Here is a 20,837-nt window from a genome sequence, read left to right on the forward strand (position 1 = left end):
TCTTGCCGGAGGAGGTCATTAGCTGTCAGGGACGGTTCCGACTGCTTTCCTGCCTCCGTATCGATTAAACCTCTCCGCCTGTGTGCAGGGGCTGTGCGGAGAATATTGATGGGGCTGCTGGGGTGTCGAGGCAGGGGAAGAGAGGTTTGGGTAGGGAGGAGGTGCTGTCTGGGCTGGAACGGAGGTGGGGACATCTGGACAACAGTGGGTGCTGAGGCCTGAGTTTAGGGTCCCCTGGAGCTGGGGGGACGGGATCCCACAGTGTGGTAGCAGGGAATGGGGTGGTGATGCTGGTCCTGGAGCAAGGTATTTTGGGGTTGTCCTGTGCAGGGACAGGAGTTGGACTCAGTGATCCTTGTGGGTCACTTCCAGCTCAGGACATTCTATGATTCTACAGCCAATGGCCAAACACAGCATGGGGCTGGGAGTGGGGTGGGTGGGGAGCACAGGGATGTTCTCCCAAGACCTTTCTGAGGGCTGGCGTGGCACCAGGGTGGCACCTGGCTCTGTCCCACCCTGGGAACCAGGCCCCCATCCCTCTCCTCTGAGTTGGTAGGAGACATCCACAGAATGGAGTCGTGTGCCTCTCTGCCCCTCACCAAGGTGTTTTGCCTCATGAATTAACAGGCTTTGCCTCCTTCTGTCCCCTCTGGCAGTATTTCTACGAAGGGAATGACATCAGTGACCTACCCGTCAACTTGTCTGTGGTCTGGAATGGGAACTTCGTCATTGACAACCCCCAGAACATCCAGGGTGAGTGAGAGATGGGACGGGGGTGCCCCACTGTTCTTCATCCCCCTGAACGCAGTTTGCATGGGGTCTCGGGGCGGGAGCAATACCCTGGCTGCATCCGTCAGCCGGCTTTCTAAACAAGAGGCTGTTCTTCAAGAAACTTCGGGAGAAAACCCAAAGTTTTGCTGTGACCTTGAGTCCAGGGTGCTGGTGCCTCCTGCTCATGGGGCTTTTCTCCCCCAGGAACTGGTGACATGCATGCAGTGGTGGGGTGAGAACGGGGACTCTTCTCCCATTGCATGTGGAATATTGTGTCCCCTTCTGGGCTCCCTGGTTTGAGAAGGACAAGGAGTTAGTGGAGATAGTCGAGAAGCAGGACGCAAAGATGATGAAGGGTGTGGAGCATCCTTCTTATGAAGAAAGGCTGAGAGAGCTGGGTCTGCTCAGCCTGGAAAAGAGAAGCTGAGAGGAACCTTATTTATGCTGATAAATATCTCCAGGGTGGGTGTCAAGAGAATGGACCAGACTCTGTTCAGTGGTGCCCAACAACAGGATGAGGGGCGATGGGCACAGACTGAAACACAGGAGGTTCCGTCTGAATGTGAGGAGAAACTTCTTTACTTAGAGGTGCCAGAGCCTGGACCAGGCTGCCCAGAGCGGCTGTGGAGTCTCCTTCTCTGGAGACATTCAAACCCACCTGGACCGACCTGTGTGATCTGCTCTGGTGACCCTGCGTGAGCAGAGGGGTTGGACTGGGTGATCTGCAGAGGTCCCTTCAACCCCAACGGTTAGATTAAAGTTGTATAAAAGGTCTGTAAGCCACAGGCTGGGTGGGCCGCGCTGATCCCCTGCTCCTCTTGCCCTTGCAGCCCACCTGTACAAGTGCTCGGCGCTGCGGGAGAGCTGCGGGCTGTGCCTCAAGGCCGACCCACGCTTCGAGTGCGGCTGGTGCGTGTCGGAGAGACGCTGCTCGCTGCGGCAGCACTGCCTGGCCTACGAGAGCAGCTGGATGCACGCCAGCAGCGGGAACAGCCGCTGCACCGACCCCAAGATCACCAAGGTACGTGGGGATGGAGGAGATGGGAGATGGACTGGGAGATGGGTGGGGATGGGGCTCTCTGCTGGCACATCACAGCAGCCAAAACTACTCGATGTTTAGGATTGAGTATCTCTTGTCGCCACTTTAATTTCCAAGGCTAAAATCCTCTCTCCACCACTCCCGTGCCCTGGGTTTTCTGGCCTGTCTCCGAGATTCCCACCGCTCCTCCTGTGTTTGGATGGGGCATCCCAGGAAAGCCGCGGCTCTGGGTTGCTCCTCTTGTCGCCATGTGTGCATCAATAGTTCATCATTGCCCTTTCCTGACAGCTTTTATGACCTTCGTTTAATAAGACTGTGTATATTAATGTTCGCATGCCTGTTGGGACGGGCTCAGAGTGCACGAGGAGGGACTGGTGGGTATTTCTGCTGGATACCTTCTGTTTACCCACACTGGCCAAGCCTCAACGGTGTTAATTACTGGAGTCTTAGTGCAGGATCTGATCTGTTTGGGTTTCAGTGTCTTATCTGATGGAAGCTGGAAATGAGAGTCGTGCCTTCCCTGCTGCTGCCTGCCTCTCGCAGGGGACCGGTGCTGGGGTCTGCAGGGTGGCAGCAGCATGGGGACATGGGGGTGACACCTCCCTTGGACACGTCCCTGCCTGCAAGGAGTGCTGCCTGCAAAGCTGCCTGCTGGAGCACTGTCAGGAGAAATGGATCTGTTCCTGTGGAGCGGGGTTGAACCCCAGAGCCTGCATCCCTACGAGGATGTGTGGGGCTGCCGGGCTCCCTGTCTCCTGTGGCTTCCCACGCTGTTTAGGGCTGAACTTCCCAAAGCTGGGCCCCTGGGCATGGTGGGAACAGAGGTCACGGTGGCTGGGTCATACCAGGGGTGGCCCAAGGTGGCCTCACTGTAGGATGCGCCCTGTCCTCTTGTGCCCACGTGACCAGGGCTGCAGGCATCCATGTGTACTGGAGAGAGTCCAGCAGAGAGCTACGGAGGTGCTGAGGGGTCTGGAGTATCTTTGTGATGAGGAGAGACTGAGAGAGCTGGGGCTGTTCAACCTGGAGAAGAGAAGTTGAGAGGGGATCTTAGAAATGCTGGTAAATATCTTAAGGGTGGGTGCCAAAAGGATGAACCAGAATCTTTTTCAGTGGTGCCCAACAATAGGATGAGGCACAACAGGCACAGACTGAGGCACAGGAGGTTCCCTCTGAATATGAGGAGAAACTTGTATACTTTGAGATGCCAGAGCCCTGGACCAGGCTGCCCAGAGAGGTTGTGGAGTCTCCTTCTCTGGAGACATTCAAACTTGTCTGGATGTGACCCTGTGCGATCTGCTCTGGTGACCCCGCGTTAGCAGAGGGGTTGCACTGGATGATCTCCAGAGGTCCCTTCCAACCCCAACCAGGCTGTGATTCTGTGAAACACCACTCCCAGCAGCTGATGCTGTCCAGCCTCAGCAGCAGCTCTCCTGCCCTGAGTCACCGTCGAATTTTGCAATAATTTCAGGTGCAGCAGGAACCGATCTGCTGCCTGCGGCTGCCATTTCCCCTACTCCATCCAGGTGTCACCAGTGTCACCCAGCTCTGTCCACAGTCCCAACAGGGGCACAGAGCCCTGCCATTCATCCCAGTTAGTGTTGCAGCTGGGCGCTGGGCCCTGGGGCTGGTGAGCGCTGGTGTAAAACTGCCTGTGATTGCCTCGCTGGAAGCAGCCACGGGCCCATGCCTCCCGTCACCCCTCAGCCCGCCGCTGGCTGTCACAGCACACCTGCCCGCTTTATTGGGCATCATGCTGGTAAATGAGGCGCAGCACCAGGGTGAGGTCCCCCCCTTCCCAGCTGGCCTTGGCACAGGGTTTGCTGGTGGAGAAAAGCCCTTCTCCCTACTGCCTGCCATGCACAGAGACCTGGTGGAGATGCTTTTTTGCTTTGAGGACATCTTGGGTGTGAGGACCTCCATGTTCTTCCTCACTGGCTCATCCGGAGCCATGACTGATGCTGCCCTGTCCCCTTCCAATCCATGTCCTTGTCACCTATGAGGCAACTCTGCCTGCAGCGGGGTGACCAAATACCAGTCCTCTGCTTGGACACATCTGGTACCTCTCGGCTTGTTCCTGGGGGGATTTGTGGATGTGACTGTCATTTGGGAGTTCTTTCCCAGTCCATGGTCTCCTTACAGACGTGTTGGCATTTGTCATCACCCATCTGCTCCATGCATCCCACAGCTGCTCGAGTGAGGTGTCTCCACGGCTCCACTCTCTCAGCTGATGGGCTGTGCTCTCTTCTAGCTGTCACCTGAGACCGGCCCCAGACAAGGAGGGACCCGTCTGACCATCACTGGGGAGAACCTGGGCCTGAAGTTTGAAGATGTTCGCTGGGGCGTTCGGGTCGGCAAAGTGATGTGCATCCCCATCGAGAGCGAGTACATCAGTGCTGAACAGTAAGTGCCCGGTGAGGGGTGGGTGTGTTCCAGGTCACCGCCGCAGGTGGGGGACAGGGGTGCTGGTGCTCAAACACTGCCCAAGGCTGCAGAAGATGTGGAGCTGACTGGGCTGAATTGGGAGAGAAGTGCCTGCTGGATGTGGTCACTCTGGGAGGAACCCCAGGGCTTTGGGTAAGCTCCCTCCAGGGCTGGCAGTGCCAACACAGAATCACAGAGTGGTTTGGGTTGGAAGGGACATTCAAAACGCATCCAGTGCCCCCCCTGCCATGAGCAGGGACATCTTCACCAGCTCAGGTTGCTCAGAGCCCCATCCAGCCTGGCCTGGGATGTCTCAAGGGATGGTTCATCCACCACTTCCATGGCCAACTTGGACCAGGCTCTCACCACCCTTAGGGACAACAATTCCTTCTTCATGTCTGGCTTGAATCTCCCCTCCTTTAGTTTAAAACAGGCCCTGCTCAAAAGTCTGTCCCCATCTCTCTCATAGGTCCCTTTTAAGTGCAGAAAGGCCACAATAAGGTCTCTCCAGAGCTTCTTTTCTCCAGCTGAACAACCCAACTCTCTCATCCTGTCCTCCCAGCAGAGCTGTTCCAGCCTTGGATCATTTCTGTGGCTCTTCTGGCCCCTCTCCAACAGTCATTCCTGTACTGGGTGTCACTACCTTGGTTTCTCATGAATCCTACTGACACCGGGGACCTATGCTTGGTGCCAGACCTGTTGCTTTCTGAACCTGGTTCATCCCCATCTTGGCACAGGGAGTGTCTCGGTGCTGGGGCACTGAGTGCTCCTTCCCTGCATCCCTTAGGATCGTGTGCGAAATCGGAGATGCCAGTCCGAGCAAGGTCCACGAGGTGCGGGTGGAAGTGTGCATCCGCGACTGCTCGCCCAGCTACCGCGCCACGTCCCCCAAGAGCTTCACCTTCGTGGTAAGCGCCGTGCCAGGGGACAGGGCTGGTCCCGGGTCACTCGGGGTGGTTTTCTGGGTGAACTGGACAATTGGTCATTGTTTCCCTGGGGGGCAGACAGGGATGCCTTGGGTGGGTGTTTGGCAATGCTGGTTGAATTTCTCTGAGGCTGCCCACAGTCCTGCTGGCACTGCCAGTCCTCAGCATCGTGTCCCACCGCTGTCCCATGGGTCCCTCTCCTCTGCCATCCCACCCCCATTTGCTTGGGGTCATGGGTTTTGGTCCCCAACGGCCTTGACACCAGGGATGCTCTTTTCCTTTGACAGACGCCCACTTTCTCCCGTGTGGTCCCAGCCCGGGGCCCTCTCTCTGGTGGCACCTGGATCGCCATCGAAGGAAGCCACCTCAACGCCGGCAGCAATGTCTCTGTCACCATCGGGGGACGGCCCTGTGCTTTTTCATGGTGAGAGGCACGAAGGGTGATGGGAGATGGACACTGGGCACCTCTGGAGCCAGGAGGGACCCTGAGAGCCAAACCCTGTGGGCGGCTGGAGGCATCTCCGTGAGAATCCTCTGTGTGTTAGAGCCTGCAGGAAGAGCCCAAAGAACAGGGATTTTTCTCTAAAAGCACAAAGCCCTGAGGCATGAAGTGGATAATTTTTAGATTAGGGATGATAATGGAGCGGCTCTTTAAATATTTTCCTGTGGTAATTACTGGTTATCAGCCCTAATCGCTGCTGTTTGCAGCAGCCGCGCAATGGGAACGCTCAGGAGCTGCTCAGCCTCTCCCAGCTGCCTTTTGTTTCATTGCCTGGATTTTTTTTCTTTCTTTCTTTTTTTCCTCCTTTTTTCTCTTTGACCCCTCTGGAGTTTCAGCAGGGCGAGGGACAGGTGGCTCACGGGCAGCATTGGCCACCCCTGGTCCGCCTTGCCCGCTCCTGCCCCAGCACTGACAGGTTCTGCGTTTCTGCTCCAGGAGAAGCGCCCGTGAGATCCGGTGCAGGACCCCCCCCGGGCACACCCCCGGCGGCTCCCCCATCCTCATCAACATCAACCGCGCCGAGCTGAGCAACCCAGAGGTGAAGTACAACTACACGGAGGACCCCACCATCCAGAAGATCGATCCCGAGTGGAGCATCAACAGGTGAATCAAGGGGTGCCCACAAGGAGGTTGAGGGATGCAGGGGGGGCTGTTTTCCATACAGATCCCCCCTCCCGATGGGTACATCCCTGTGCTGCTGTGATTGCTGCTGGGCCGTGCTCAAGAGACATGACAAGCACCATGAGCAATGGTTTGGCACCAAGGCCCTGCTAACTCCTGGCCTGCAGTGCTCAGCCTGGCAGGGGGCAAAAGCAGATAGCGCTTTGGATCTGCTTAATTTCAGCTTGACATTTGGCGGCGGTGAATGAAATTAAAATATTTCCCATCGGGTTGTTTTACTTTTTTTTTTTTTCCAAATGTTTACATATTTTTCTAAAAGGTTTGAATTGGCTGGAGAGGAGGAGGCAAAGGAATCCATTAAGCGTTAGCACCAAGAGAAACCTTCCCCGGGGTGTTTATGAGGAGCAAGCTCCCCAGGGGCATGGCCGAGCTCACCGGGACCGCAGGGCTTTTAACACCAAACTGTGGAGAAAAACCAGTGGGGCTCAACCTGCCCTGGTGCCCTCTCTGCCTGTTTGGTGGTGAAGGGGATGACAGACATGACCTCCTTCTCCTCAGGATGCTTTCCCATAATGGGGGCTTGGTCTTCTTTAGTTTGGGAGCTGTCTTCAGACCCCAAACCTGGACACAGGGTGGGATGTTAGTATTAATTAGGCAGGGTTTACCTCTCTAGTTGGTCTCTTGAGTCAGCTGAGACGATTTGGCAGTGGGATAAGATGTCCTGAGGGCATTGCGGTTCACCTGGGCTGAGGCAGATGGGTGTCTGGCTGGTGAGGATCATAGAATCACAGGATAGTTGGGGTCGGAAGGGACCTTCCCAGCTCATCCGGTGCCACCCCTGCCATGAGCAGGGACATCTTCACCAGCTCAGGTTGCTCAGAGCCCCGTCCAGCCTGGCCTGGGATGTTTCCAGGGATGGTTCATCCACCACCTCCATGGGCAGCCAGTTCCAGTATTTTACCATGCTTCCCTCCCGAAAGTAGGGACACAATGCCAAGCTGCCTCTTGTAACCCCTTGTCTCCATGTCTGTAGTGGCGGGACACTGCTGACCGTGACTGGCACCAACCTGGCCACAATCAAAGAGCCCAGGATCCGGGCCAAGTACTCCAGCTCTGAAAGGGAGAACGTAAGTGGTGCCAGCCGGGACTGGGGGCAGGGCACATGGAGGAGGGAATCCTGTCCTGTGCAACGGCAGGATGGAAAGCGCATCCCTTTCCCATCAGGTGTGATGGTGTGGAAGGGCTGAGGTCCAGGATGCCACCCCAAGGGAGGCACCGGTGTCCCTGCAGGGCCTCCAGGCTGGTGCTGCCTGGAGAGGGTTGAGGTCTGAGCGTGCAAAGCTGATGGGAGGTTTGTGGGATGTCTGCAGCAAGCTCCCGCCTGCCACCCCTCACACATCCATAGCAGACAGGAGTCTCTCTCTGCCCCGGGATGGAATGTGGTACCTGTTGATGTTCCACCACAGGACAGGAGATCCCAACTCTAAACCCCGTGTCCAGAGCCACTGCTTGCAGGGCGTCCTTGTGGGGTCCCATCCTGGCCTCTCTGTCGGGATCAGGTTCTCACCTCACTCCATGTCTCCTGCAGAACTGCACGGTCTACAACGACACCACCATGGTGTGCTATGCGCCCTCCATCGACAACCCCCTGCGGAGACCACCAGAGCTCGGCGACCGCCCGGATGAGATCGGCTTCATCATGGATAATGTCCAGGCCCTGCTGATCGTCAACACCACCAACTTCGTCTACTACCCAGACCCTGTCTTTGAGCTTCTCAGCCCCACGGGGATGCTGGAACTGAAGCCCAGCTCACCCCTTATCCTCAAGGTAAGGGGTCCCTACACGTAGGTGGCTTTTTGTCTCTCCTGGCAAAAAGTCCTGCACTGTGAGAGCACAAATTTACTATATGTTGGGTTAAGTGCTCCCTGTTGCACGAGAACTGATAATCTCGTTCCTTGTTCCCTCAAAGGGCAGGAACCTGCTCCCGCCGGCTGCTGGGAACTCCCGCTTGAACTACACGGTGCTGATCGGCGACACTCCCTGCACCTTGACCGTCTCCGAGACCCAGCTCCTGTGCGAGTCCCCCAACCTCACCGGCCAGCACAAAGTCACGGTAAACGCCACCACCGGTGTCTTTGCTTCTCGTGTCCCGTGTGTCACAGGTTCAGTCGTTATTGCAGCACCAACACTGCTGCGTACTCATACTTGGATGAGGACCAGGTGGTTGGTGCCCATACAGAGGCATCCTCAGGTGTCTTCTTCCTGCTCCTTGAGTGTTGCTTTCCCTAATTATGTCTTTGATAGGACTAAATACTTTGTCCCCTCCCTGGCACGCTCAGCCAGGTGTTCCTATGTCCTGTGTGGCCCTGTCCCTGCCGACAACCTCCCTTCCTCGCCGGGTGCCATGTTGGGGGGGTTCCCACCCCTTCCCCTGGTGCTGGTACATGCCATGAGGAAAGCTCTTTGTTTGTGGGGTTGTAGCACAGCGGTGCTAGCGCTCCAGGACCCTACCAAGTTGAAAGGGACCCAGTGCGGTCCCCACCAAGGTTCCCCACCCATGGGGGAACTTGCTCTATATCCCATCTGTTACTGTAGTGTTGTCTGAATGAGACATCAAACTCTCTGCCTGCTCCAGCAGCGTGTGTCCTGCATCCCATTAAAACGTGCCACGCTGCTCAGGACCAGCTCCGCATCCTTCTTGTAGTCACCCCCTGGTTCCCAGCACAGCAGGCAGGGTCGGGAGGGCTGCCCTGGCCACACACCCCTTGACACCAGGTCCTTTTTTTCTACACCATGGCACAGATTAAGGCTGGAGGGTTCGAGTTCTCCCCGGGGACGCTGCAGATCTATTCGGACAGCCTGCTCACCCTGCCCGCCATCATTGGGATCGGCGGTGGGGGTGGGCTGCTCCTCCTCATCATCATCATTGTCCTCATCGCCTACAAGCGCAAATCCCGGGATGCCGACCGGACCCTGAAACGCCTCCAGCTGCAGATGGACAACCTGGAGTCCCGGGTGGCCCTGGAGTGCAAAGAGGGTGAGGGATCCCTGTGCTGCTAACAGGGGGTCTTGGAAAGTTTTGTACATTCTCAGTGTGCTCCCACCCTTTCCCCACTGCCTTCCAGAGAGGGAATGGGTAAAGCTGCTTTGTCAGAGGAAGCATACTCAGTTTGGGTAGAATCTGGTTGAAGAATTCCCCTCCGTTTGTCCAAATGGGAGAAGAGAGAGGGAGGAGGGTAGCAAGGGCTGTCTGTGAGTGGGCTGTCGGTCTCTCATTATGTGAGTGAAGTTGGACAGAATTCCTTGTATGATCCTGCCGATAAAACCTAATTGCCCTGAGTTTCCCAGTCTGGGTGCTGCGGGTGGAGCAGCCACTGAAACCAGGAGAACAAAAAGGGGGAAGAAAGAAAACACCCTTTGCACCCCCAAGTCCCCATCCATACGCATGCCTGCGATGGCACCGGTGACAGGGAGAGGGGAGGGAGCTGGTGGAGGGGATGGTGTCTTGTCTTCCACAGCTGGCAGATAAAAGGATCTGCTTTTAATTAAAAGGCACAATCTCTTCCCTGCCTTTTCTCTTTTCTAGTCCCACTAGTTACAGATAAGATAGCACGCCTTTCAAGCTGACGGTTTGTTTTTTCTCATCAGGCTGACGAGCCTGCAGTCCTCTGCCTGGCTTTCAGCTCCCTTTAAAGTGCCGTTAATTTGATTTTTCTGAGGGTTTTCTCCCCCCTACCGCCAACCCCTTTCCCTGGTGCATCTCCAGGACTCCTCTCCCGTCAGCTTTTCCCTGTAGGTGCAATTAAAGGTTCAGGACTCCCCCCGCATCGCGTTCCCCTGGGAGTCGCGGCTGCCTCTGTTCCGATCGGGAGGTGCCAGGGAGGGTGTGTTCAAGCTCTTCTCTCCAGTAGTATTTAGGTCAAAAAGAAATGAGGACATTTTTGTGGTTCAGGCTGATGTTTTACCCCAGAAGCTCTGGCTTTGTTCAAGCCTTGCTGTTCCCTGCTGCCCCCATCACCCCTGGGAGGCTGCGAGTGCTGAGCAGGGGAGATCTGAGCCCCGTGGGACCTGGTGGTCCTGTTCCCCGATCTACCGCTGGATTTATCCTGGGGAAGTCACCGCCACCCTCCACAGCTCAGTTTCTCCATCTGTGCGATGGGGACAGTGATCACAGCCTGCGGGGCGGCAGGGGTGCGGAGCCAATTCACACCTTGGGGGGTCCCACCCATGGGGGCTGGGTGCCAACTCTGTGCTGGGACTCTGTGATATATTAATTAATTCTCCTTTTCCCACCCCAGCCTTCGCTGAACTGCAGACAGACATTAACGAGCTCACCAACGACCTGGACGGGGCTGGCATCCCCTTTCTGGATTACCGTACCTACGCCATGCGGGTTCTCTTCCCGGGGATAGAAGACCATCCCGTGCTGAAGGAGATGGAGGTGTGGGTCTGCCTGTCTGTCTGTCTGTCCCTGTAGTGTTTCATGTCTGTCCTGCATAGTCCAAGTCCCCGTTCTCCAGGCATAGGGCTGGGGAGATGTTTTGGTTGTGTGCTGGTGCAGCAAAGAGCATCTCGCCACGTGTCAGCTGAGGCAAATTGCAGACCTGCTGCTGAGTGGTTACTGCTCTCTGTGACATTAATATCAATATTTATATTAATATCATTGCTGCTGTCATTTTCTACAGCACTTGCTTTATTCAATTGGGTTTGTTTGATGCCTGACCGGCCGCTCGTTTCTAGCAGGCTTGTCCAACATTGCCTGCTTGCTTGGCTCTGTTTCCCATGCAGAATCCATCCTTGGCATCCTTCCCCTGCTCCCCAAACCACCTCCCTCTCCTCTCCTGGCCTCCCCACCGCTGTTTCATTTAGTGCATGCAATTGCACAGCAATTGGCTTCTCATTCACTGGGCTGCCGAGGCTGTTCTTGATTAGAGAAAGGAGGGGGGGGTCACCTTAGCTTCCCCCCGCCGCTGACCTGGCACAGTAATTAATGTCGACGTGGGCTTCACAATGTATTTAGGAGAAGTAATCGGCCCTGGTGCAAGATGCACGATCACTAATTACGACACAACGGGCTCTTACCAACCGCGAGCACACGTGCTGGTGTTGTACGCCAGCGTGGCTGCAGCGCGGGGCCCTGGCGCTCTGCCTGCTCTTTCCCTGCTCCCTAATCCACACTCCAGAGGGTGGCGGGGACCCCGTTTCCATCGATTTCCCCCGGGGAACCGCGTTTCCATGGATTTCCCCTTGCAGCTCGGGTTTCCGGATGCTCAGAGCTGCAGCAGGCGTGAGCGGAGCCGTCCCTGGGGCACAGCCCTTCCTGGCTGTGCAAACGCCTGGCTCTCCTCTCACCTCTGTTCTTGCTCTAAAGGATTTTCCCTAAAGAGAGAGGGGTGGAAAGGGTATCAAAAACAGCATGGGAGGAGGAATTTTGCATTGGCCACGACAGGCTGGGTGGGAGTTTGTCTGCTTCCAGCTCTTAATTCAAAACATCCTACTCAATAGAACATGCCAGCTCAGCCTGGCCTGGGAAACAAGGAGTTAAAGTTGCAAAGGAGAAGGAAAAAAAAAAATCCCCAAAAGAGATTAAATAAAGCAACTACAGTTGTGTAAGCTTCATATAATTTAATCAGGTTTGCTTTTATTTGTCTCTTTACTCAGAGTGTAACATTAGCTATTGCAAGTGATGGGAAGGAAACGGCGCTTGCTCACGCACACGCTAATCCGCAGTGAGCATCAGGCTGTCGGTACCAGCTCCCCTCCTCTTTAAATTTGGGGGGGAGGTTTGTTGCTTTGTGCAAATTTAAGCCTGATTAAATATTTAATTCGGTATTATTCATTTATTTCTTCTAATGATCAGCAAGTTAAACACAGGGGCCCAGCGAGGCAACAGGCATGTGCGGGGGCTCAGGCATTGCCGTGCTTCTTGTTTTGGGGGTTTTGTGTCCTCCTGAGCACCTCATCATGGCTCCAAGGGGATGATCATGACAGGGCAGGACCCATTTTGCATGTTATCAAGATGCTGTTGTTCTGCTGAAGGGAGAAAACCTCTCGTCCCGTGGTCTCCTTTGCCTGGTCTTGACTGCAAAAGCACCAGCTGTGTGCAGGCGTGGGGATGCAGCACATCTCCCTCTGCCCTGGTTTTACTGGAGGGGCTGGTAGGTCTCCAGTGCAGCCCCTGAGCTCCAGCTGGCTCTCGGGTCTTCCCGTGCTTGAGGAAATAACCAGCACCTCTGCATCCCCGGAGGGAGCAGCCGATGCCGCTGAACCTCACGCATCTGCCTGAGCTTCCAGCATCACTGCGTTGAGGTCCCTCCTTAGTGTGGAGGGAGGGACTCCAGGAAAATATAATTTAAAGCATTTCTGTTCTTAGCAGGGTGTTTATCTCCTGAACTGCAGTAAGGGAAGTTGAGCCACACGCTTGCTCGTGGGGTGCGATGGGGACAGAGAGGGTTTGTCACTCCTCCATCACCCTTCTGGGATGCTCCCTGCTAACCTAGATGAAGAGGGTGACAGTGAGGGGACACATGGCACCTGGGGCTTGTGTAGCAGAAGTGACAAGGTCTGGGTGGGAAATGGCATTTTGGAGGGGGAAGTGGCAACCATGAGATATTTTGCTGAACAAAAGAGCAGCGATCCAAAGTTTTGATTGAAGCGAAATGATTTGATGTGTCAAAACTCTGTTCTTCGCGTTGAGTTGGTGTTTTGAAATGAAAAGTGTTGTTTTGTCTCCAAATATCGACATGAAATGAAATTTTTCACTTGTTCTCCCAATCAGGAAGACAAGGGGGGGAAATAAAAAAAAAAAAAAATCATTAAAATTGACATTTTATCACAGCAAGGCTTTTATTCAGAGGAAACCATATTTTCTAATGGGAAATGGCATTGTAAAAATGGTCTTTTCTGGTAAGAAATGTGCTCAGGGCTGACCAGAGTTGGGCTGACACTGGCAGTGTGGGGATAAAATCATCCCAGCCCCATCCCTGCTGTGTCCTGCATGGTCAAACATGGCCAGAAATCCGCCTTCAAACATCTCAAGAGGAAAGGGAATATTTGCAGGCTGTGTCTGCAGCGGGGCAGAGCCAGGTTTTTGCTATTAGTTTCTCTATCTGAAATCCAGCCCCACAAAACCAGGTGGGTTTGCTGCTGGCAGAGCTCAGGGCTGTGGCTTTATTTGCTTTCTGTGCAATGCCCGAAGCGCGTATTGCAGTCACTTGGGTGGGAATTGAGCTGCTTGTTAGTTGAAATTGAAAATGATAATTTGTGCGTGTGTTTGGGAGAGAAAGAGCGTTTGTTTATGGGAGGGAAGTGCATGTGTGTGCCTGCACATGTGTGGGAGAGAGTCTTTGCATGCAACTGTGTGTATATATACACACGCATATATATACCTATACATCAATGCCCTGAGACTGTGTTAACTCGATGCTGAGATATTACAAACCAGACAACACTTCTGGAGGGGAACTGAGGCAGATCACCTAAAATGAAGCTTGGTAGTATAGAGACAGCAAATCCAGCTGATTGTTGACCCTTTTTCACCCTTTTCTCTTGGGAGATGAGGGTGAATCCAGCGCCTTGTGCAGCCCAGACACTTTGTTCCTATTGCCCTCACCCTTGTGCCCGTCCCCCAGCTTTGCTCTATCCTTGCAGGTCCAGGCGAATGTGGAGAAGTCCTTGACCCTCTTTGGGCAGCTCCTGAACAAGAAGCACTTCTTGCTGACCTTCATCCGCACTCTGGAGGCTCAGAGGAGCTTCTCCATGCGGGACCGTGGCAACGTGGCGTCCCTCATCATGACGGCACTGCAGGGCGAGATGGAGTATGCCACGGGCGTGCTGAAGCAGCTCCTCTCCGACCTCATCGAGAAGAACCTGGAGAGTAAGAACCACCCCAAGCTGCTCTTGCGGAGGTGAGTGACCATCCGAGAGGCTGGAGCTGTGGGACAGTGCCCAGGCTCCTCTGAACATGTGGACATAAGCTGGTGTCCTTTAGGGATGCCATCAGTGGCGGGTTTGGTGTTGGCTATGGCGATGTCAGCACTGGGGCCATGTTCAAGCATTTCCTTGCCTGTCTGCATACAAGGATGAGAAGGGTGGTGAGACCCTGTCCCAGGTTGGCCAGAGAGGTGGTGGATGAACCATCCCTGGAGACATCCCAGGCCAGGCTGGATGGGGCTCTGAGCAACCTGAGCTGGTGAAGATGTCCCTGCTCATGGCAGGGGGGGCACTGGATGAGCTTGGAAGGTCCCTTCCAACCCAAACCATTCTGTGATTCTGTGATTCCTCAGGGATTGCCCACCTTGCCTGGCACATGGGGGTTTTCCTGGGAAAGCCAAGTAGATCTTCGCAAGCTGGGAGTCTCGCCGGGGCTGGGAGGGAGCGTGAGCAGGAGGCAGCCTGCCAAGCCCTGCCTGAGTCTGCCTGGCCCATCAATATTTAACAATAGCTCTGAGCTGTTCTTCATCACGGACTGATGAATATTGAAAGATACACCAAGTACTGAACAAAAACAATTAATAAGCTCCACCAACCCAGCTCGAGGCCCTCTGTGCCATCGTCTCTCTTCTCACGCTGCGCCAGGCCTCCCCATCTGTACCTTCATCAGCTCAGTGCCACCAGGCTCCAGCAAAGCTGCAGGGATGGCCGAGAGCCACAGCGGTGGCATGTCGTCAGAAGGGGTCAAGAAAACCAGAGCATCTTTCAGACATCAGTTGATGTTCATGGCAAAGTTGGGATTTGTGTACCTGGCCCTGGGGAGGCACCTGTGGAGAAGACACAGATGTGAGCTGGTCCCGGTTACATGTCTGCTACCTTCCCTCAGCTGGTTTCTTTAGGCACATTGCTTTCTTAATTTCTCTGCTTCATTTATCAATTACAAAGATGGCTGTAATTTCTCACTGTAATTTCTCAAAGCACCTCATTAGCAATGTGCCAGAGGGGGATGTGGGACAGACCTGGGGCTGGCCAGGAGAGGGGTGCATCTTGGAGGTGCCAACCCCTGTCCCCATTCCTGTTCCCTGAGCTCATCCTTTGGCCCTTCCCTTCTCGCTGACCCTCCACACCACCAGGCTTCCCTGAAATATTTAAACTGTGCTTCCAGCTCCTGGGGCTCTCCGAGCATCATGAAACTGCTACCGTCAGAGCAAAGCTCCAGAATGAAGTAAATCAATAAAATATAAATAAAAGGCAGTGCAGGGAGGCCGGCAGCTGCGGTGGTGGAGCCGTGGGGCAGAGCCCGACCCGTGCCGGTGCAGTGAGAGCTGGTGGCACAAGGACTGTTGGTCTCTAGCCACAGAGCTCCAGAAGCCATGGCTTGGGGCAGGGCCGATGTCCCCTGGCGGGACCTTGCTTGTGCATCCCTGAGTGATATTTAACAAAGAAACTTTGCTCTTCCTGCAGCCGTGGTGTGGAGTGAGCGGTGCTGGGGGCTGTACTGCTCCATCCTTTGGATTAGCCCTGCTGTTGGGTGCGACAGTGTGCTTACCGCCCAGGGCAACTGGATTAACATTGATCTAACTGGGGAAAGCTGTTATTTATTTATTTTGTTATTGGATAATCCCCCCGTTGCTGTGGCATCTGGCTCTGTTGCAGATAAAGACAAATATCCGCTGGAGCTCGGGTGGTGGCACTTCAGATGAGTGTTACAGGCTCGTCGGCAGAGGACCTGGCCTGGGGCTGGGGAGGATGTCTGCTGAAGAGCTTCAGTCCATCCCTTCCCCTGACTTTCCCCTTGTGCCCCTTCTCTCTTTTCTTCCTCCTCTTGATGGATTAATCTTCCCCGTAAAAGCATAGGAAAGCTTCCTTCCTCTGGAGGCTCAGATATTCCAATCCCCTAATGGTTTAAAGACTATTCCAGGGAGGGCAAAAAGGGCTAAGCCCCATTAGCACGAGAAAAAGCCTTGGATGGGGCCATATGACCCTGAGTCAGCTTGAATAAACTCTGAGAAAGTGGATTTCCTATCCCAGCCACCTGGCCATGGGGAGCTGCTCCTGTCCCATCTGCTGAGCATGGTGTTGCCATTGGGCAGTGCGTGGCATCGGGCGGTGGGACTTTTCCTGGTGGTTCTGAGGTTCAGGTTTCTTCTGGGTTTTGTTTCTTCTTGAGTCAAGTTTGTGTCCATTCCACCAGGAATGCAGCCACACTGGGGAGTTATTAGTATTGCTTGTGCTTTCGGGGCGTCTGTTTGCAAGTGGCTGATCTGATGATTAATGGGTGGATAAGCTGAGGAAGCCTCACCGGAGAGGGTCGAGGGGCTGGCTGGTGTTTTTACTTTGAAGGGAGTGAAAGCCACTTTAAAAATACTGCACATGTTAAGGAGAATTTTAATCCTATGGCAGCGAGACCAGGCTGTGGTGCAGAGACAGGCGCGTTGAGCTGCCCTTGTAGGGCTGCGTGGTTCAGCTGGGCCCCATGTCACCCTCAGCTCCCCTGTTTGGACCCACCACATCTCACACCCATCCTGTGGGGTCCTGCTCTCCCTCTTATGCTCCTGCTGCGTGGTGATGGTCCCACACAGACACAGGAGACTCCCCCGGACCTTCTCTGCCGTGCTGCATTGAAGCATGATGGCATCTGGATTTGAACTAGGAAACTAGTGGCAATTTATAGGTTTTCTCAAGGTAGTTTTGGCTGCTTCCTTCAACTGCTTCTCCATAAGCTGAGAGGCACAGCTCCATTTTTAAACTATTTTTGGAGCAGGTGTTTGCAGCATAGGATCATAGAATAGTTTGGGTTGAAGGGACCTTCCCAGCTCCCCCAGTGCCACCCCTGCCATGAGCAGGGACATCTTCACCAGCTCAGGTTGCTCAGAGCCCCGTCCAGCCTGGCCTGGGATGTCTCCAGGGATGGTTCATCCACCACCTCTCTGGCCAACCTGGGCCAGTATTTTACCACCCTCTTCATAAAAAAATGTGATGCGACAAAAAAAAATGGCACTGTGAAAGAGAAGCGGTAGTGCAGAGCTTGTCCTCTGAAATCTTCACCGTCACCACCACTGATTGCCAAGAACTGGTTGTCCTCTCCTCCAGCAGTTCTTCTGAGCATACCTTGCACAGGCTGCTGGGGAGAACTTTCCTTGTCTCTCCAGTATTGGTGATGATTGTTCTCTTACTCTGCTGCGGTTCCTGGGCTTTGAGGCTGTAGAGATCAAGAACTACTTTGGGTGTTATTGGGAAGTCCCATGTCACCCACTAGTGAGCCTGTGTTGGGGCAGTGGGGGTGTTGAGGACATTGCAGGAGTCAGCAGCAGCTCCCAGTGGGGAGAGGGGATGGATCTGGCTTGATCAGACGCTCGGTGTTGTAGGACAAGGTGTTCCTGGCATGGGATTGTGGGCCATGATCTGACCTTGCCTTGCAGCCCCAGCTCTTCCCTTACGGTCATGTTTTAACTGAGGAGCTTGAGGTAGGTTTGGTGGCGTTTTACCTGGCCTAGGCATCTCACACAATCCTCCTGGAGAGGGAGATGTTCCAATGAGATGCCATACAAGAAACAAACTTCATTTAAGTAGAAAGTACCAGGGAGAGGTAGAAATCTGGTCATCCCCTGGGTTGGACTTCCCATGGGACACGGCCGTGCTCGGCTCTCTCTGGATCTCCAAATACACCAGAGGCCAATTTGCTTCTCGCTCCCGTTGGCTCAGCCTTGCAGATGGGCAGGCTTTGCACGAGAGATTTTGCTGCCTGCTTGTGCCCCTTTGCTTCAAGGTTCCTGCCTTTCCACATGTGACCTTTTAAAACCAGAAATAATTTAGCCACAGTCCAAGGCTGAGTTGTGGCAACAGGTGAGATCAGGGACCTTTAATATCTTCTCCTGACGGCTTTGCTCTCTGTGTTCCCTACAGAACGGAGTCAGTGGCGGAGAAGATGCTGACGAATTGGTTCACGTTTCTGCTGTACAAGTTTCTGAAGGTGAGTTTGGGAAGGGATGGCAGCCTCGGGTGGGTGGGGAGGTGGCTCCTACCTCACTGGGATGTGCAGCGTGGTACCCAGAGCCTGGGCTGATGTGCTCCTCAGCGCTCCCGCTCCCCCTGGAGCAGAGAGCACTTCCCAGGGCTCCCTCCCCATCCTGTGTTTCTGAGATGTGATCAGTGATTCTGGGTCTTCTTTTGGGGAAATAGCTAAGACTGAGAAATGAAATCCAGACCATGATTGCTTAATGGTAGTGGGTTTGAGATCTTCTTAAAAACAGTGCCTGGAGAAAGAATAAACCTCAAGCAACTCAAGTGAGTCTTGAATCCCTTCAGAGTGGTCCCCATTCTTCCCTCCTTGCCTCTACTTGTGTAACTCAGGAGGAAAAAGCCCCAGAAGCTGGTCCTTCTGTAGACGTGACTGTGCTCAGAGGATATTTCTGCCTTTTTGAGCTGTAGTTTGATGCGCTGTGCTCTTCACATAATTCTGCTGCTTTTCCTTCATCTGTTTGACACTGAAGCTCCTTGGTAGTGGTATCATTTCCCCCACATATTTCTGCTGCTTCTTCCCCTCCAGAAGATGCCCCAGCGGGGATGGACACCCTGCAGGGCCTGTGGGCAGCCAGGGGTGCAGTTTTCCCCACCACGTGTACATGAGGGTGTAGATGATGTTGGACCTCCCTGTGCCCCTGCCTACACTGATGAGCCCATTAGCTTGAATTTGACCATTCCCTGAATTTCATCAGGGGTAGCAGAAGAGGATGCCAAAGCATAAGGGCTACTTTTACCATTGGTTCACCCAACCCATGTCGAGAACATTTATCCCATCGGCACTGGTGCTTCCACCTGCTAGAGCCGCACCAGCAGCCATGCAGGTTACATGGCAGCAGCTCCAGCTCATGGACCACTGGGCTCGGTCCTGCTGCTGCTTTGGGATGACACCAGCGGGGTGAATGGTGTCCCTGGTCCCACCGTGGCTTTGTCAGTCGGCAGAGCTGTTTCTTGGGATCCTGCCTGGCATCGGTGCAGCGAGGCTGGGTGGCACGCAGCCGTTATTGTGGGATTTCATCCCTCATTAAGATAAAGAGGGTTTGAACCATTTCCAGCCAAGAGATGAGAGCAAGCAGGAATCTGTGCAGAACTCAAGTGATCATCAGCGAGGGGTGATTTATAATATTACTTACATGCACTTGGCTTTTTGCCTCCATTGGGGGATAGCCTGTATTTATAAAAATCTAGTGTGGTGTGCGACAGAGATTGCTTTCCAGGGTGGGAGAGGAGAAGAGCTGTGCCGGTCGCAGGGAGATGTCAAACCTCTTGCTGCCTCTTTGTGTTGCGGTTTTGCTCAGCAGGGCCACACTGCAGTGGTGGTGCCTGGTGGGATCAGGTGGGAAGTGCCTGGTGGGATCAGGTAGGACATCAGCAGATGGCTCTTTGGGCTCTGCGGGGTTGATGGGACAAGCAGGAGGAGCTCTTGCTGTGGATAAACGCCTTCAGGGCTCCTCAAAGTGGACAAGATTGTGCTTTGGCCAAGCAGAGTGCAGCACACAGCCTTTGAACACCCGCAATGGTGTCTGGGGATGTTGCGTTCACGTGCGTGACTTGGTGCCCTTGGCGTGTCCCTGGCTGGGCTGGGCCACGTGGGCAGTGACCTGGGGCATGTTCTCCTTGTTCAGAAGCTGCTTTGGATTGGCTCATGTGCCACCACTTTCCTACATCTGTCCTTGTACAGCCAGGTCCCTTTTCGGAGAGACTTCCAGGTGCATCACCAGTGCAGGGCAGGTCTGAGGATAAGGAGTAGCAGGTGAGGGAGACATGGGAATGGGACCTGGACAAGGACTTTTTAGAAAGTCCTTGGCTATACTGCGGATTTGGTAGGGGAAGATGCCTCTGGTCTCTGGGTGGTAGCAGCAGGAGAGAGAAATGTGATCTAGATGCACCATTACAGGAGGAAAATACACAGAGGGCTTGGATAAACCTGCTGGCTGTGAGATTGTTGTGCTGGGGATCGTCTCTCCTGGGAAGTGGTTGAAACTGTGTCACTTGGGTCACTTGTTAGACTGGAAGAGGCTTGAGGATGTGCTTGTGGTCTCTCCTGGGTCAGTTCCACCCAAGGAGACTCACGGGACCGTTTCCTCCTGTCTCCTGGCAGTGAGGATCGCAGGTGGCATCAAAATTGGGAGAAACACGTGGAGTAGATGGAGAGGTACCATGGCAGTGTGTCAGCAAGGAAACTGCACCAAACCGTGGTAATTGTGCATGTAAAAGAGGCAGACGAACACGTGCCCGGCTGTAAGATCAACTCTCAGCAAACCTGCCCAGAGCAGGGCCAGGCGCTTGGCATCGTGTGGTTGTGATGAGCTGGGGAGAGGGACAGGGAGAGGGACAGAGCAGCCCCCCTGCCCAGGGCCAGCAGCGTGGGGAGCCAGCGAGGGCTGGCGCTTTCCCAGGGACCCTGTAGTAGCATTTATCAGACTCTTAATGAGACACCCTGGGGAAAGGGAGAGGGATAAATTGAGGCAAGCGCTGAAAAATGCACAATATTAGGTGCCTGATGAGCTAGATCTAGTCAATAAGCCAGTCTGAGTGTTAGCTGGCTCGCCTCAGCCTGTGCTCCACATACCGACGCCTGCGTGCACGGGGGGGTTT

General features: G+C 54.3%; 1 protein-coding gene across 4 annotated transcripts in view; it reads left to right on the top strand.

The window, feature by feature from the left end:
* PLXNA1 (plexin A1) overlaps positions 1–20,837 on the top strand; it is a 120,639-nt gene that overhangs the window by 79,680 nt on the left and 20,122 nt on the right. For all 4 annotated transcript variants that reach the window (XM_065845594.2, XM_065845597.2, XM_065845596.2 and 1 more), the window contains exons 11-23: positions 657–753; positions 1,602–1,792; positions 4,062–4,213; positions 5,022–5,142; positions 5,448–5,584; positions 6,098–6,265; positions 7,317–7,410; positions 7,872–8,111; positions 8,254–8,397; positions 9,087–9,321; positions 10,583–10,725; positions 13,935–14,191; positions 18,123–18,189. In XM_065845594.2, coding sequence (XP_065701666.1) covers positions 657–753; positions 1,602–1,792; positions 4,062–4,213; positions 5,022–5,142; positions 5,448–5,584; positions 6,098–6,265; positions 7,317–7,410; positions 7,872–8,111; positions 8,254–8,397; positions 9,087–9,321; positions 10,583–10,725; positions 13,935–14,191; positions 18,123–18,189 — 2,046 coding nt within the window. The remainder of the gene's footprint in view (positions 1–656; positions 754–1,601; positions 1,793–4,061; positions 4,214–5,021; positions 5,143–5,447; positions 5,585–6,097; positions 6,266–7,316; positions 7,411–7,871; positions 8,112–8,253; positions 8,398–9,086; positions 9,322–10,582; positions 10,726–13,934; positions 14,192–18,122; positions 18,190–20,837) is intronic.

This window comes from Patagioenas fasciata, chromosome 10 (genome assembly GCF_037038585.1).
Source record: "Patagioenas fasciata isolate bPatFas1 chromosome 10, bPatFas1.hap1, whole genome shotgun sequence".
Lineage (NCBI taxonomy): Eukaryota > Metazoa > Chordata > Aves > Columbiformes > Columbidae > Patagioenas > Patagioenas fasciata.